The following is a 17,346-nucleotide window of genomic DNA, read 5'->3' as shown; positions in this document are numbered from 1 at the left end:
CGTCTGTACAACAGGAAAGTGAAAAAGTTCCGCTCCGTTTCAGGAAGCTTCAGTCGGATACTGTATTGAGAAGGATAATTAAATTCAACAAATCTAATCTTGATGTTTCAGTTTGAGTATTTGTATGACGGTTGTTTTTTTTTAACGGAAAGAGATTACGTTTTCGCCCGGCCGAGTTTGTCTGGTTCATCAGAAAAAGAAACAAACGTATTAATATAAAATAAGCTAGATAGAACTTGGCCAAATGGTCATATGATTGGCTAACAAAATAAGAGTGTGGTTATGCTTGTCTAACTGTATTTCTGTTGAAAAACAACGTTTTCTGGGTAGCTTGTTTAACGGTTGTCAAGAATTAAAACAAGGTCTAATCTGAAACAACTACCTGGGCACCAAGTAAGTTCACTAGTTTTCCATATCAAGTAGTCCATTTTACTATCTTGAGAAGTTATTGAGTAACAGAACTGCATATCAGCAATCTGATTTGATAACAAACTGCTTAAAGAGCTGAACAGGGTGTATATTAAGACATGCTGGAGCACAGTTGAGAGTATTTTAACCAGTGAGTCTTTGGAGCTTTGACAACATGGGGGTAGCTCATAGATTCCAGTTTCTGACACTTATCCACATTTTGCTATGCTGTGAATCTCTGTAAGTTTGCAATGTATTGCTGCAATGTGTCATTATGTCACATAGCAGTTTCTCATTCTGATTAAGTATTTCTTTCAGTCCTTTTACACAAATGCAGTTTTTGATCCAGCACACCTGGGATAGCAATCCTGTGGATCATGACCCTATCAGGATCAATTTCTCTCCGGGGCAAGGGGGGCTGAAGATAGAGATGTTTGGTCCCTTCTTCAATGACCCGGCAGCTCCTGCTGGGCCCCCCAGTCAGCCCTTCCCTGGACTCTGGGATTATGAAGGTGGGTAAGAAGTAGGCGCTCAGGCAATACTGTATGATACTGCACTACAGCTTCCTAAACATGCAAGTATATGCTTATCTGTCTCCATGATAAATATCTATAAATAAAGTGAAGTGTGATCTTTTAAAAAGTATTATACGAATCCTATGAAACATCGAGGAAGGGATGAAGTGACCCTGCCCGGAGGAAGCCCGGGGCCCCCGTCTGGAGCCAGGCCCAGATGGAGGGCTCGTCAGCGAGCGTCTGGTGGCCGGGTTTGCCACGGAGCCCGGCCGGGCACAACCCGAAAAAGCTACGTGGCGGACATCTCTCCATCCCATGGGCCCACCACCTGTGGGAGGAACCGCTGGGGTCGGGTGCGCTGCCACATGGGTGGCAGTGAAGGTCAGGGGCCTCGACGGACCAGACCCAGGCAGCAGAGGCTGGCTCTGGGGACGTGGAATGTCACCTCTCTGTGGGGGAAGGAGCCGGAACTTGTGCGGGAGGTGGAGCGCTACCGGTTAGATCTGGTGGGGCTTACCTCTACGCACAGTCTTGGTTCTGGAACCATACTCCTGGATAGGGGTTGGACTCTTTTCTTCTCCGGAGTTGCCCAGGGTGTGAGGCGCCGGGCAGGTGTGGGGGATACTTACAAGCCCCCGGCTGAGCGCCGCTACGTTGGAGTTTAACCCGGTGGACGAGAGGGTCGCCTCCCTACGCCTGCGGGTTGTGGGGGGAAAAACTCTGACTGTTGTTTGTGCATATGCACCGAACAAGAGTTCGGAGTATTCGGTCTTCTTGGAGACCTTGAGTGGAGTCCTGAATGGGGCTCCAGTTGGGGACTCCATAGTTCTGCTGGGGGACTTCAACGCGCACGTGGGTAATGATGGAGACACATGGAGAGGCGTGATTGGGAGGAACGGCCTCCCTGATCTAAACCAGAGTGGTTGTTTGTTGTTGGACTTCTGTGCTAGTCATGGATTGTCTATAACGAACACCATGTTCGAACATAGGGATGCTCATAAGTGTACTTGGTACCAGAGCACCCTAGGCCAAAGGTCAATGATTGATTTTATAATCATTTCATCTGATCTGAGGCTGTATGTTTTGGACACTCGGGTGAAGAGAGGGGCGGAGCTGTCAACCGATCACCATCTGGTGGTGAGTTGGGTCAGGGGTGGGGGAAGACTCTGGACAGACCTGGTAAGCCCAAACGGGTAGTGCGGGTAAATTGGGAACGTCTGGAGGAGGCCCCTGTCCGACAGACTTTCAACTCACACCTCCGGCGGAGCTTTTCGTGCATCCCTGTGGAGGCTGGGGGGCATTGAACCCGAGTGGACAATGTTCAAAGTTTCCATTGCTGAAGCTGCGGTGAGGAGCTGTGGTCTTAGGGTCTTAGGTGCCTCAAGGGGCGGTAACCCACGAACACCGTGGTGGACACCGGTGGTCAGGGAAGCCGTCCGACTGAAGAAGGAGTCTTTCCGGGATATGTTATTCCAGACGACTCCGGAGGCAGTTGCAAGGTACTGAAGGGCTGCAGCCTCTGCCGTGAAAGAGGCAAAGCAGCGTGTGTGGGAGAAGTTTGGAGAAGACATGGAGAAGGACTTTCGGTCGGCACCAAGGTACTTCTGGAAAACCATTCGCCACCTCAGGAGGGGGAAGCGGGGAACCATCCAAGCTGTGTACAGTAAGGATGGGACGCTGTTGACCTCAACTGAGGAGGTAATAGGGCGGTGGAAGGAGCACTTTGAGGAACTCCTAAATCCGACTAATACGCCCTCTATGGTAGAGGCAGAGCTGGAGGATGAGGGGGGGGATTGGCATCAATTTCCCTGGTGGAGGTTGCTGAGGTAGTTAAACAACTCCACAGTGGCAAAGCCCCCAGGAATTGATGAGATCCGTCCAGAAATGCTTAAAGCTCTGGGTGTGGAGGGGTTGTCTTGGTTGACACGCCTCTTCAACATTGCGTGGAAGTCTGGGACGGTGCCTAAGGAGTGGCAGACGGGGGTGGTGGTTCCCCTTTTAAAAAAGGGGGGACCAGAGGGTGTGTGCCAATTACAGGGGTATCACACTTCACAGCCTCCCCGGTAAAGTCTACTCCAAGGTGCTGGAAAGGAGGGTTCAGTCGATAGTCGAATCTCAGGTTGAAGAGGAACAATGCGGATTCCGTCCCTGGTCGTGGAACAACGGACCAGATCTTTACTCTCGCAAGGATCCTGGAGGGAGCCTGGGAGTATGCCCAACCAGTCTACATGTGTTTTGTGGATCTGGAGAAGGCGTATGACCGGGTGCCCCGGGAGATACTGTGGGAGGTGCTGCGGGAGTACGGGGTGAGGGGGTCCCTTCTCAGGGCCATCCAATCTCTGTACGACCAAAGCGAGAGCTGTGTCCGGGTTCTCGGCAGTAAGTCGGACTCGCTTTCAGGTGAGAGTTGGCCTCCGCCAGGGCTGCGCTTTGTCACCAATCCTGTTTGTAGTATTTATGGACAGGATATTGAGGCGTAGTCGGGGTGGAGAGGGGTTGCAGTTCGGTGGGCTGGGGATCTCGTCGCTGCTTTTTGCAGATGATGTGGTCCTGATGGCATCATCGGCCTGTGACCTTCAGCACTCACTGGATCGGTTCGCAGCCGAGTGTGAAGCGGCTGGGATGAGGATCAGCACCTCTAAATCGGAGGTCATGGTTCTCAGCAGGAAACCGATGGAGTGCCTTCTCCAGGTAGGGAATGAGTCCTTACCCCAAGTGAAGGAGTTCAAGTACCTTGGGGTCTTGTTCGCGAGTGAGGGGACAATGGAGCGGGAGATTGGTCGGAGAATCGGCACAGCAGGTGCGGTATTATATTCAATTTATCGCACCGTTAGACGTAAAAGAGAGCTGAGCCAGAAGGCAAAGCTCTCAATCTACCGGTCAGTTTTTGTTCCTACCCTCACCTATGGTCATGAAGGCTGGGTCATGACCAAAAGAACAAGATCCAGGGTACAAGCGGCCGAAATGGGTTTCCTCAGGAGGGTAGCTGGCGTCTCCCTTAGAGATAGGGTGAGAAGCTCAGTTATCCGTGAGGAGCTCGGAGTAGAGCCGCTGCTCCTTTGCATCGAAACGAGCCAGTTGAGGTGGTTCGGGCATCTGGTAAGGATGCCCCCTGGGCGCCTCCCTAGGGAGGTGTTCCAGGCACGTCCAGCTGGGAGGAGGCCTCGGGGGAGACCCAGGACTAGGTGGAGGGATTATATCTCTAACCTGGCCTGGGAACGCCTCGGGATCCCCCAGTCGGAGCTGGTTAATGTGGCCCGGGAAAGGGAAGTTTGGGGTCCCCTGCTGGAGCTGCTACCCCCGCGACCCGACCCCGGATAAGCGGATGAAGATGGATGGATGGATGGATGGATATACGAATCTTATTTCAAAATTCATGAATGTGTTAATCAATACATATAGACAGATAGAGTTCCTTTTATACTAACTACCAACATGTTGTAATAGTATTACTTGAATGTAAATGTAATTAATCATGTTATAACTTAAACATTTAGGGAATAGTTCAACATTTTGGGAACTTTATATTTGCTTTCTTGTTGAGACTTAGATGAGAAGCTCTACTGTATACCACTTTCATATCTGTCTGTTTAACATGAAGTTACAGCCAGCAGACAGTTAACTTAGTTTAGTTTATCTTAGAAAACTGCCTATCAGCACTAGCCTGACAAGCCAGACCCACATCCAGATGTTGGGTCTGGGAACTCACCATTGGCAGGGCTCAATCCGAGGGGCGGGATAAACGGTTGTCTTTCAAATTCCCTCTGCACGCAATAGGATAGCGCTACAACCAGGCAGAGCAACGCTAGTTGATAGATTAAACTTTTGCTGTATCCGGTCGGCAAAACTCCGAACACATCTTCCTTTTTTAAGAATGACTTCAGTGCTTAACTCCAAGTCTTCCAGAGTCGCGGCTAAAGCTGATTCGAAAGACCGCTGTTCGCCAGCAGCAGCCATCTTCTTTGTTTTCAGGTAGCAGGGAACCGTCGTAACTCTGCCGTCCTTATGTTAAGCCCGCCCAGCGACTCTATACACGACGTGATTGGCCTGACCAGAATTTGGTTTTTCCAGCTCGCAAGCCAAGTTGCTAGACTGACCCTGGCTGCAAATCACATTTGCTGCTGCTAGGGTGCGTCTAGATTTCTAGGCTATACCAGCACCTCAAAATCTCACTAAATTGCATGTTTAATAATATTTGTTTAATCCGTATGAAAAGCAAAGTGTAAAAGTGACAAGTTGAGGTTTCTCCCGTTACCAGTCGTTACGCTAAGCTAAGCTAACTCTTTGCTCCAGCTTTATATTGAACTCATGGCAAGAAAGAAAGTGAGCGTACTTCCCAAAATGTTGATATATTCCTTTGACTGATTATATCTATTATCTAATATTATATCTTTCCAGACTCCATAGTGTTATTTCAAACACAACTTCATAAACTCCACAAAGGTTGCATTGATGGCCTATTGTAATAGATTGCATCATATTGTACTGGTGTTGCTGTTGGACTTATAACGTTGTTATTGCATTCATGATTTAGTCTGTATGATGCAATTTTAGGCCACTCTAAAAGCTGAGATAAAATTATGAATATGGTCCAATGAGGTTGGAGAGACTATAGGGACTAGCTCTGTTTATGAGGCCATAATAGTAATTTCATTATCATTATTTTGGTGACAGAGCAATTAAACCCTGTAATGAGGTTGAGTAATAACAGTCCTATCTAATTGACCTTAAGTACGTTCGATTTCCGGTTAATGAGCCCCACATATTTGACCTCATTACGGTTACTTATTAGATTGGAAACCAACCACATTATAATCTAGGTAGATAATGAGAATGCTGTTACGTGTGCTGTTCTTCATATCCTATGTGAACGTTTATGTATTTTTACATACTATTGTTAAGCTGTAACTCCAAATAAATGACTCAAATGATTTAACGATTGTTATTCTTCATTCACTGATCTTTCTTCTTCATCCTCTCCTCAGTTGTGGAGTCCTTCTTCCTTGATAGTACTACAGAAAATTACCTAGAAGTTGAGTTTTGTCCGTAAGTACAGAGCTTTGCTGTTGTAACATCCATGTCACCATATGTTTTTAGGCAGTCCTAAATAAACTACAAACTGTGTTTTTTTTTTCTTCATTTTAGACATGGGCAGCATCTGATATTATTGCTGTCAGGAGTTGGCCAAGCATTCCAGGTAGGCAGACATCGAGGGAGTTATTCAACGGAGCGACAGTACTTTGAGGTAGATGTTTAAGTATTTATTATTTTTTATATTCTTTCTCTAGCAACAACTGCCCATGGTGTTTAATGCTACGATAACAGGGGACAGGTGGATGGGTGAGGCTCTCCTCCCCTGGTCGTACTTCCCTCCCAAAATCAACAAGATGAACTCGTACGCCATCCATGGCTCAGGAGAGAAGCGTACATATGAGGCTCTCTACCCTATCCCCAAAGAGGAGATAGTGGAAGGCCAAAAACCCAACTTGTGAGTATGCTGATTCCTATGAGTAGGAGTTTGAGGTCTTGTACTGTAGTTCATCTTTACAGACGTCATGTATAGTAAAACATTGATTTGTTTTGAACTCCAGCAATTTAATATTGCACTTTCATGAAGTTGGGGGGGAACTGTGAAAGATAGATGTATGAAAAATAAAAGCAGCAGAGGTTAAAGGTGCAGTAGGTAAGACTTATAAAACTAACTTTCTGTCATATTTGCTGAAACTGACCCTATGTTCCAGTAGAACTACATGAAGCAGGTCATTTAAAAAAAAATCCAGCTCCTCTGGCTCCACCTACAGCCTGTAGTGAGACTGGCAAAAATCCACCGCTCCCTGTTCAGATGCACCAATCAGGGCCAGGGGGGCGGTGTCTAACTGCGTGTCAATCACTGCTCATGCACACGCATTCATTCCCTCTTGTGGGGGGAGGGGCTTAGGAGACCATTTTGGGCTTTAGCGGGAAGGGGGGAGGGACTGAGAAGCTGTCGATGTTTTTGGCTAAATCCAAAAGCTCCAAAAAATTCTGGATCCTACATTTCCCATAATGTAACTCTATGGTGTCTTTCGTTAGACTTCCCCTTACTGGTAACATCTTTTAAGCTGCACACCCCGGGTGTAACAAAGCTTCCTGTTGCAAATTTAAAGTCTCAAGCCCCAGCCAATGACATCGTGAGGATTATTTGAATGACATCATCAGGGTTAGAGACCTTCCTCCAGAGCCAGAAAAGACATTTTACAACTGATTTTCACAGGCAGAGTTCTACTGGGAAATACATATTTTAGAAGTAAACTGATCTTCATGTGGAAAATCAGTGGACTACCCCTTAAAATGTTTTTAATATTTTGCAGCCAAACTTATAAGCGTTTATGTTAGAATTTGACAAACGAGATGACAAAGTATTGTAGGCCAACTTGCACTTGGGCCAACACCTGGCTAGGTAATTACACTCAAAATTGCATGTGCAGTATATGTGTGTATGAATATGAATGTATATGTGACGGGGCGACCTCTAGCTCACCCAGTAGAGTGTGCGCCCCATGTAGGCTGAGTCCTTGGCAGCGCCTTGGGATGGGCCCCGAGTTCGAATTCGACCTGCGGCCCTTTGATGCATGTCACCCCCCTCCTGTCTTCAAATTGTCCTTTCAATTAAAGGCCATTAAAATCTTTTAAAAAGTGTGTATGTAACAGTTTTGCACATCCTATATCAAATTGTTTCTCTGTCTTTTAGCCACCGCCTGGAGTATTTCCAAAATTTCCGCCTGCAAAGCATCATGGGAGAAGGTTGGGTCCAGCCAGAGTCTGGTCTGTGGCATGGAAAGCCCTGAGCTTTTCAAAAACACTCCTTTTTCCCCTCTCTCTCTCTTTGTCTCTCTCTTGTACACACACGCGCACACGCACGCACACACGCGCACACACGCACACACACACACACACACACACACACACACACACAAACCACGGCAGCAGGGCAATAGTACAAACACTCATTGATGGAAAACAAAGGGCAATCAATCTTTATTAGTTAATGATGCCAAACGATATGACAAGAAATATGTTATCAGCTTGTCTGAGCCTATTAGCCTTTGCACACATCTGTACAAGCACGCAGTCACACACGCATCACAAGTTATTGGACGTCACCTTCATTTGCCTTGGCAGAGTGTGACCTACAGCATTTATACTGTGGATGGTGGCAAGGAATGCTCGTTTTGCCATTCAGCTCCTGTGTAGCCTGTGCATTTCACTACAGTGAAAGAAACCACAGCAGATTCTTGTGCTTCTTTTCCCTGACTGTTACTAAACACACACAAACAATCGTACACACGCCGCTAAAGGGGAACATCTGTTCTTCAGAGATACTTGTTAAAGCTTTTAATTTAGTGCATTTTTGCAACCATTCCACTATCCTTATTGATTTCCTTTTACAATTAAATATGTTATTAAAATAACATTGATTACATATTGCTGAAGTGAAGCGTGTCAGTTTTTTGGGGGATTGTTTGTGATACAGTGTCACTTTAACTGTATTTCTGATGTGTGATCATGTTTCAGTGCCATGTATCTATTTCTGTATCTGTCTATTAAAGCAATGGTTCTTCATTTTGAGAAATATGATTTTAAGCTTTCTTGCTGAAAGTTAGATGAGAAGGTTGCAATGGTGGAAGAAGCACTCTGATCCTTTACTTATGTAAAAGACCAGGGGTCTCATTTATAAAACTTACTATAAGTGTACGTACGCCGAAAAAAAGTCAGATTTATAAAACCGTGTGTACGCACACCTGTAAGCAAAGTTCCCTTTATAAATCACAGATTACCTACAAGTGTGCGTACTTGAATCCGCCTCTTATCCCGCCCTGTACACGCCCATTTTTAACCATAAATAGTCAATGCAAAGCACCTCGTGAATGCTGGTCAGTATATGAATGACACTGGCAGTTGTTAGACCGAATCATGATGACTGGCAGAGAAAAAGCAAAAAACTTCTCAGACGTTCAAAGAATTGCTGCAAATTGACTTACAATGTCGGCCTGTTCTTGCACAGTGTAGGGAAACCTGATCTATAGACCATCTATATAATAATACCTTCCAAAACGGCAGCCATTACGGCACTCAGGGACAGCTTCGATATACCAGACCTATATGATAAGATTTAACAGAACTATATATTATATCCAAACAAGCCTTAGTGATAAAGTTGAAGATTATATATAATATTTATTAAAAAAAAACACTTAGCTGTCTAACATTTCCCGGGTTCACCGCAGTATTTATGTTTACAACAATTTGTGATTATTAACACCTTGCCAACACAGCATCAACTAGTGGTATCCCCCACCCCGAGATATGATTTGAAGACGAAAGAAAGTCTAATAGGCAAACACACTTGTCTTCATGCAGGTTTTGTTATGAACAGTATTAAAGTTAGGACCGATAACGAGGACATTAAAGTTAAAGATTGCGCGAGAGCTTAACGGCTGTATTTCCAGACTTTGACATTTGATGATATATGCACAGTTTTAAAGACAGATATTTAGTTATTTACACTGTGTTCTGCAGTTATGTAATGGTAGGGTATTTGATATTCCATGCAGTCGGGCCATCTCCTCCTCCTGCGCTCCGTAACGGCCAATGTGACGGCGAGACAGCGTCGATTAAACATTAAGAACATTTTTTTTATTTAAGATTTGAGTTGGAGGTGTTTATGGAACAGTTATCACTCAGTACAAGCGCAAATAACACTGCTGGATTTAATCTTCATGGTAACGTGGATGATATGGAGTGCAAAAATGTGCGAGGCATCAATATATATATATTTTTTTACTTTTATAGTTATTCCCATTTACTTTCTGCAGTCTGACTTCAGTTCACCACCTCACCACCTGCGTCGCCAATTCCTATTTTGTCTCCAAAATGTGCGTACGCATGGGTCAGAGTTTGCGTGGAGGACCGCGCATTCTCCCATCAAGTTTGTTTTTTATAAATCACAACCTCTGCGTGGGAAGTGGCGTATGCACATTTTTAGCCCCGTTTTGTGCGTACGCCACGTTTATAAATGAGACCCCAGTACAGCAATGTAAAAATGCATCATTACATGTAAAAGTCCTTCATTGAAAGTCATCCTTAAAGTTACTTTTTAATGTTTCTGAAACTGTCTAATTTTTCATCTGATGATCATAAATGACCTGTAACAGCAAACGTGACTAACAGTGAAAACAACGCAATTTTTTAATTTGTATAGTTTTTATTAATGCCTCTGCCTGGGTCCGATTTTCCCCGCAAAGTCACAGGATGATTTTCTGCAGGCAGACGGCGCTACAGCAACACATTCTGACGGGTCACAGATTCCAGCGTAACACTGGTAAAGCCTGTGTTAGTGTATCCAACCAGGTAGAAGGTAGCTTTACCTGAGAAGGAGATTTCTTTATATAGACTTGATTGTATTTTCATTTTTATTATAGAAGTTATCTGTTGTAGTTATGGATGATACTGGGGCAGGGCCATCACAGAAAAATAAGAAATGAAACGAAGAACATCTAAAAGCTAAAAGGGAAAGTGACAGACGACGGTCGGGCTTTCAACAGATGGAGACAATTACGGGATTGTAAATGATTCAAAACTCACCCTGAATTGGCCCTCGTGTATGTAATATGTCTATTTCATTCGTAAAATAACTTTACAATGCGCAATGTGGTTGCACACATTAAATTACGCCCCCCTTCCATTTAGCGCCTGGTTTTTATTCCTTTTCAGTCCATGTTTGTGTTGGCCTACTATTTTCTTTTCCCTTGTCCCCCTGTACCTGTGTCAAGCATCCGTGGGTTTCATGAAATGTGCTAAAATAATCTAAGTTATTATTACGTCGCCGGTTCAGTCCCCAGACCGACAGGATAAAATCTGGGTGGAGAAAGTAAAAGACACTGTCCCTCCCTCATCACCACTGCAGAGGTGCTGCAGTTAAACCACTGCTCTTAAAACCCTCCAGTGGAGCTGCTCAGTGACCAGCAGATCAGACTGTGGTTGTACTGGGCAGCTTCCAGCTTCCAGGTAGCTTCCAGGCAGCTACCTGGAAGCTGGAAGCTGCCCAGTACAACCACAGTTCCAGCTTCCAGGTAGCTTCCAGGTAGCTTCCAGGCAGCTTCCAGGTATGAATGTGTAACTGTGTGAATGTGAGAGAAAATGAGAATTTGTTCTCAATCCGTGAAATCCATTAAAGGCTGAAAAGGCCCAAAAAAAGTATGAAAGGGGCCATTTTTTTCTGCAGAAAAATGACTGATATATTATTATATATGACATTGTTAGATGGTTAATACTGTCGCATTAATGTGTAAGCAATGTGAAGTACCGACTTCAGGCTCTGGCTCCATAGTCAGCATACAGACATGAGAATTGGTGCTATCAATCTTGTCATTTTTATTCATTCATTTTTAAGCAAATAAGCTTATTTCCCAAAATGTTGAACCATTTCTTTAAAGCTTTAGTGCGGAACTTTTTGATATTAATGAACGTCCGTTGCATCCAAGCCATTGCCAAATGAGTTGCTACAAAGCTAATTAAGAATCAGCTCTCTCCGTGTGAAGATAATTACCTCTTCTGAAAAGTCCATCATGTTTTTTAATCCTCGGTGTCCTCCTTGCATACCAGTAACTGTGTGGGGGAGGGGTGGGGGCGTGTGCGCGATCACGGAAGGATTGTATCATGTTGACGCGCCGACAGCGTTCTTGTCATTACTTAGAATTCCTCATGGGGACAATATTGCTTTAACTTGACTGACGTGGACTATATGTCCACTGACTATATCAAATCATTGTATGATGTGGATTAGGAATGAGAAATGAAATAAAGTAGGTTGAAAGTTGCTTGGAATATTAAATTGCCTCATCCTGACACCCTCTAGTTCATCCCTCCTCATATATATTATATCAAAGTCCCCCTCACTTACCTTTCCACCTACTTTTAGAGTAGAGTTGAGATCACAGGCCCACTGATCCCCAACACACACCTGCACACACACACACACACACACACACACACACACACACACACACGACGATTGGGGACTCACAAATCTCTGTCTTCTCTCCATGACACTGCAGTCTTTTCCCCCCTTGCCCCTGCTGCAGCCCCTTGTAGATCTTTCAGATTTATCAGAGGCTCCTGTTGAATCACTGGCTGGCAAACCGCTTCAACTGACCAGGAGACAGGGGGCTGATTGATTTTCATGTTGGATGTGTTGCTCCTCGCTGTGGCAGCCCAAAAGCCCATATTGAGCCCTATCAGTTTTAATTGGCATTCTCGCCTTTGAAATGCTTGCAGTGATTAGGCCTAGAGAGCCCACTGCTTAAGCCCCCTCCTTATCATCGCTTGCGGTGCCTTGCCACCGCACTGCACACTATTCACATGCTCACACACGCACATGGAGTTGGCACATTTTATTCCACCGGCATCTCTCTTACTAATAAAACGTTGACCTAAAATGAGTGTCTGGAGACAATAAGACAGAAACAGGATCTTCATAAAACACTTTGATGAATATATATGCCTATGCACACCCACCTGTATGCAGTCAGAAGATGTGTGTCCCCACTAAGGTTTAAACCCAGTTCTCTCTAATTAGTGTGAAGAGATAAGAGGGGAGAGCAGAACAGGTAGCTGCCTCTCCTCTACCGCCAAAGCCCCGGCGGACAAGCAGACACAAGAGCCGTCTTATCCCCCTCAGAAAAAGAGACCAGCCTGCTCTAAAACATTCAACACCAGCTTAAGGGTGATTCTGCATGTCAGAAACTTACTGGTGATCCCCCCAGACCTAGTTCCTTTATTTTCTCCAAGAGACGTGGGTCTCATTTCTTCAAGTTTGAAGAGTGTTTGAGGGTATGAATGAGGATAAAGTTTTGATGAAAAATAGAACACCGGGGATAAAGGAGTGATCTCGGAACATGAAAAGAGCAAGAGATTGAAAAAGTGAACACGGTAATGACTTTGTCTAGGGGTTTGTCTAAGACCCAAATAAAAGATTCATACTGGAGCTAATAAGATACTGGGACAGTGGGACAATTCGTCGCCTTTGCAGGCTAATGCCAAAAATGGCATCAGAGTTTACAAAGAGATAGCACTTATCAACACTGTGCAGAACACAATCCTAGTCTGGCTGGCTTCCAATAGACATCACATAATCAGAAGCAAACTTTGATCAGTGTTCATGTGGTGCTATTCAGGCCTAAACTGTAGGCAACATTACCCCCAATCTATTTTCCACAACGACCAAGGCTAAACAGTCATAAAATATGATAATACACCAACAGAGCTGTGCTGTGTCAGTCTTCCAAAACGGTTGAAGGTAACAGGCTTATAATAAAGGCCTAATTGAAGGGAACAAGGCATTTCAGTGTTTCCCTGGACTAACTGAATGCTTATTAAGTCTGTCTAATTATTGTCCAAAAAGTCCATCATTATTGAAAGGGCTACACGGGTGAAGGAAGGGAAGAGTGGTGCTGGGCACAAAAAAGATCTGGACCTGAATGCTTCTTCAGTCTATGTGTGTGTGGATGCGTGATGACACAGGTACTAATTGCAGCTGAAGTCTGCTAGTGTTGCACGTACAATGATGGCATGGTTAGAATGTGGAATGAAGCTGCAAGAGGCTGGGGAGAGGAACAGAGATATGCAGAGCCAAGCGAATGCCAGGGAGACATTAATGAGGGCCAGACGAGTTCTACTTCTCAAAAACACTGCAGCGAGCAAGAGAAGAGAGAGGGAGAGAATGAGGGGAATAGAAAAAAGAAAGAAAGAGGAACCTAGGGGTTTCATTACAGAAGGATGTTGGACAACCATTTGCAAACTTAGGCAAGCGAGGGTCTTTTTTTCTCAAATCCACACACCCAGAGAGATATGCAAACATATTTCCGGTCAACATGAATACAAATTGCACACACGTACAAACAGAAAGAATAATCTACTCCAACCAGATACAGACAGAAATGGCCTTTGTGTGTATGAATCAGTGCTAATATATGTATTAGCATTTTTATAGTCAGAGTTATTAATTAACACCTCTGCTTTATATACGACACAAACACATTCATTCATGTGTGTACACGCACAGAGAAATATAAAGGCAGGCACTACTGCTCAATTTATTAGAGAGGGAATGGGATTCATATGTTATCATTGCATAAACATTAGAAACAAATGATATCAGTGAGAGGGGAAAAGTAAATTAAGCTTTCTTTGTTATCAACACAGAATATAAATCACGAGTGTTTGCCTAATTGATTCCATTACATTCCCACCTGCCTGCCGACTTGCTCATCCATCCGTGCATTGTTTATCTTCATTTTAAGCTAGATGGATGAAAGAGGTTGTTATTGGATGTGAAGCCCGCTGAATTTCATCCTTTTTAGTGAGCACATTAATTGCCAATTAGATGTGACACACACTTATTAGAGAATATTTGTTCTCGTACAATAAACTCACAAAGAAGTGAACTCTTGATACGGAAGTTTACTTGTGTGGGAGATACAAGATGGTGATATTCCTTTGCTTTTAACAGTAAATGGGCAGCATAACGCCTGAAGGTAATTTATGTGAGGCTTGCTATTACTGGTCGTAAGTGAGCAAGTTCACTAACTCTTAATTGGGAAATAAATCACACTGTTGCTATAGTAACAAACACTTAAAAGTGGTAAAGGCAAAATAAGAGAATGCTGAGAAAGTTACATCGAGGTGGGGTGTGTGTGTGTGTGTGTGTGTGTGTGTGTGCGTCCTCTCAGGCATGTGTTTTCACCCCCTCCAGCTAATTAACACAGAACCTTGTTAGTATTGCTGCTGTTATGTACTGTACATGACATGGTGTTTTATTCCATTAGATCTTGTTTTGTCCGTATTGCTCCTACTGGAGGAGCTGCAGGCTTGCTCATTTAAAACACTGACAAATGTTGAAATAACAATGTAGTTATCACATATGGTGAACCAACAAATAATTACATTATTAATTGTCACAGTCTACCTGCCATTTCTTCCACTCAGTCTGTTGTTATTATTTACCCCCTCTTTTTACTTTTTGAAATCTTTTCCACACTTTTCCCCTTCATCCATTCCTTCTCCTCCCCCTATGTTCTTCTCCTGTCTCCAGTCCCGTTCAGCTCAAGAAATTTATGGAGGCAGAAAGGGCATTAGCATAGATGGATGGGTAGACTGGCCAAACACAATCTGGCCTACTTCAGTAGACAATATAATATGGACTCGCCCACAGTGCGCTTACCCCGCCAGGGCACGTCACTAAATCTCACTTTGACTTGCTATGATGGATACAGATTTGACACATCAAAATGTGTGTGTGTGTGTGTGTGTGTGTTGTGTGTGTGTGTGTGTGTGTGTGTGTGTGTGTGTGTGTTGGTATGTGTATTCCCTGTGTTTGAGTAGGCTTGATGGCTACGACAGACAATCGGCAGACGGGTGAGCTGTGAGAGGCAGAAGCAATAATTATAGTATTTATCTGGGTTAGGTGTCATGACTGACTATGTTGCATTATAAAGAGATAAAAGACTGAAAAGACTTTCAATGCAGCCCATCAATTCAACACCTGCAACTTACTTTTAAAAGGGAGCAGACCATACAGGCAAGAGATGAATTGTAAATTTAAGTGAATGTCCTCGAATGCAGAAAGTGGACTGTTGTGATTATAGGATTTAATTTGACTTGAATATAGATCTATGTGAAGATTAATGTAAATTAACAGGAAATCCACATAGATTAGTTTCTGCCCTTGACAAAAGAGCAGGGCTGGAAAGTAGCAAAAATAATATAAAGTGCTTTATACTTCATTATTTATATAGTATACTTAAATATAATTTAAAGTTTTTGTCTTAAATGTGCCAACAACGACAAACCTCAACGTATCTGTAAATCCTCTCCGTGCTTACACATAAACTTCTTTCAACTGCCGTTTCAACTTCTTTCACTTATTGTATTTTGAGTTCCATTTAAACGTCTTTTGATATTTTAACGATTTCAAATGTGTCAACTGCAAATTTTCAGCTGCAGGTACGTTTACATTTTCAACCAAAAATGTAGACTTTTAAAATGTACATAGACCATACCATGCATAGACCAGCCTAAAGGTTAAGATTTGGTCTCAGCTCCCAAATTATTTAGGAACAGTTAGTCAGGAGCGACCAGCATGCTGGTCATTCCTATCCATCTGCAGACATTCAACACACATTTTCTAACAGAAAAGATGCATCATTGGCAGTTGATGAAAGACACGTGGGCTGTCCAACAAAACATGAGATAGTTGAAGCCGTTCGACCCATAGTCTCTTGTTTAGATAACTTGGACATTTAAAGTAGACAAGCTTAAAACATTCAGTTGAGCCAACAACTACTTGTTCATGTTGTCAAAAGTTGTACTGTAAGATTTGATTTGCAGTATTTATTTATAGTAATGTGGGTTGTAAGGTTTAACAAGCCTGTATCATAACGTTCCTCAAATTAATAGAATGAGGTCTCTATGGGGATTTTTACCCCAAATACAATGTATGCATGGGATGTGTGCTAATACGCTAACAACCATTACCAATTATAAAAGGGCAATAACTGATATGTCAGCTGGGTTATTAAATACAAGACTTGTGTGAGTAGAGTTTAAAGGGCAACAATAAGAAAGCATAGAAATGACAAATTCATCTTAATCTACAGATATACATTTACCAGTAAACTTGTTTTGAGGTCGACTGCCTTTTTCTTTTATTTGATTTATCGTCATTATTATATTTGTGTGCTTTTCCTATCGTAACATGTCAAAATGTCTTCTGCGAACAAGGCCTAATGGTCTTAAGACCATTTCTTAGAGATTTTATTCATACCATACAGGACTTTAAGTCAAGTAAAATAAATACTAGGTCTACTGCTTTTACTACAATCACTACTATTGCTGCTACCAATGCTATACTAACTGTCCCTGATGTTAATTATGTCATAATTAAACTGTTAATGGTTTAATTGGCTGCAGCCAAAGAAATAGGCAACACTAAGTGGCTTTGGTCTGAATAACAACTGCCACCCTGTCCTCTACTAACAGCATTTTTTTCCGCCAAGATAGGGGACAAATCAATGGCTTGGAAGTCACTGGATGATCACTGCACAGCCATTTATCTCCACTGACTCAATTAATTCTACCGCTATCACTAGGCAGATCAATCAGCTCAACAAAGTGCATTTCTAAGTGACAACTTTACCAATATGCCCTAATTGCCCCTTTTGCTGGAAAATACCATTCATTTTCAGAATGACCATATGTTACTCTGATGCCCATAGATGGTCAGTAGTTGTGAATTGAAACAGGTATCTTGCACGGCAACCTAAGACACTAATTTGTTATTTGTTAATAATGTGTTGCAGCTGAACTTTAACATAGTAGTGAGCCT

General features: G+C 43.3%; 1 protein-coding gene across 1 annotated transcript; it reads left to right on the top strand.

The window, feature by feature from the left end:
* The first annotated feature begins 8 nt into the window (after positions 1-8).
* Positions 9-8,385, top strand: c2h4orf33 (chromosome 2 C4orf33 homolog). The gene is made up of 6 exons (XM_078266652.1): positions 9-393; positions 727-920; positions 5,909-5,969; positions 6,069-6,120; positions 6,212-6,411; positions 7,654-8,385. Exons 2-6 carry the CDS (start codon positions 740-742, stop codon positions 7,748-7,750), a joined length of 591 nt encoding a protein of 196 aa, XP_078122778.1. The 5' UTR covers positions 9-393; positions 727-739; the 3' UTR covers positions 7,751-8,385.
* Positions 8,386-17,346: the final 8,961 nt, after the last annotated feature.

The sequence above is a fragment of the Sander vitreus genome, chromosome 2 (genome assembly GCF_031162955.1).
Source record: "Sander vitreus isolate 19-12246 chromosome 2, sanVit1, whole genome shotgun sequence".
In the NCBI taxonomy this organism is placed as follows: Eukaryota; Metazoa; Chordata; class Actinopteri; order Perciformes; family Percidae; genus Sander; species Sander vitreus.
Note: the sequence above shows the minus strand (reverse complement) of the source record. Positions and strands in the feature narration are given on the sequence as shown.

Bases quoted from the DNA above. Each gene is read 5' to 3' on its own strand.
- c2h4orf33 (XM_078266652.1), top strand. From the start codon at position 740: ATGCAGTTTTTGATCCAGCACACCTGGGATAGCAATCCTGTGGATCAT. The intron at 921-5,908 runs GTGGGTAAGAAG...TCCTCTCCTCAG, and splicing joins TGGACTCTGGGATTATGAAG to TTGTGGAGTCCTTCTTCCTT. The intron at 6,412-7,653 runs GTGAGTATGCTG...TCTGTCTTTTAG, and splicing joins GAAGGCCAAAAACCCAACTT to CCACCGCCTGGAGTATTTCC.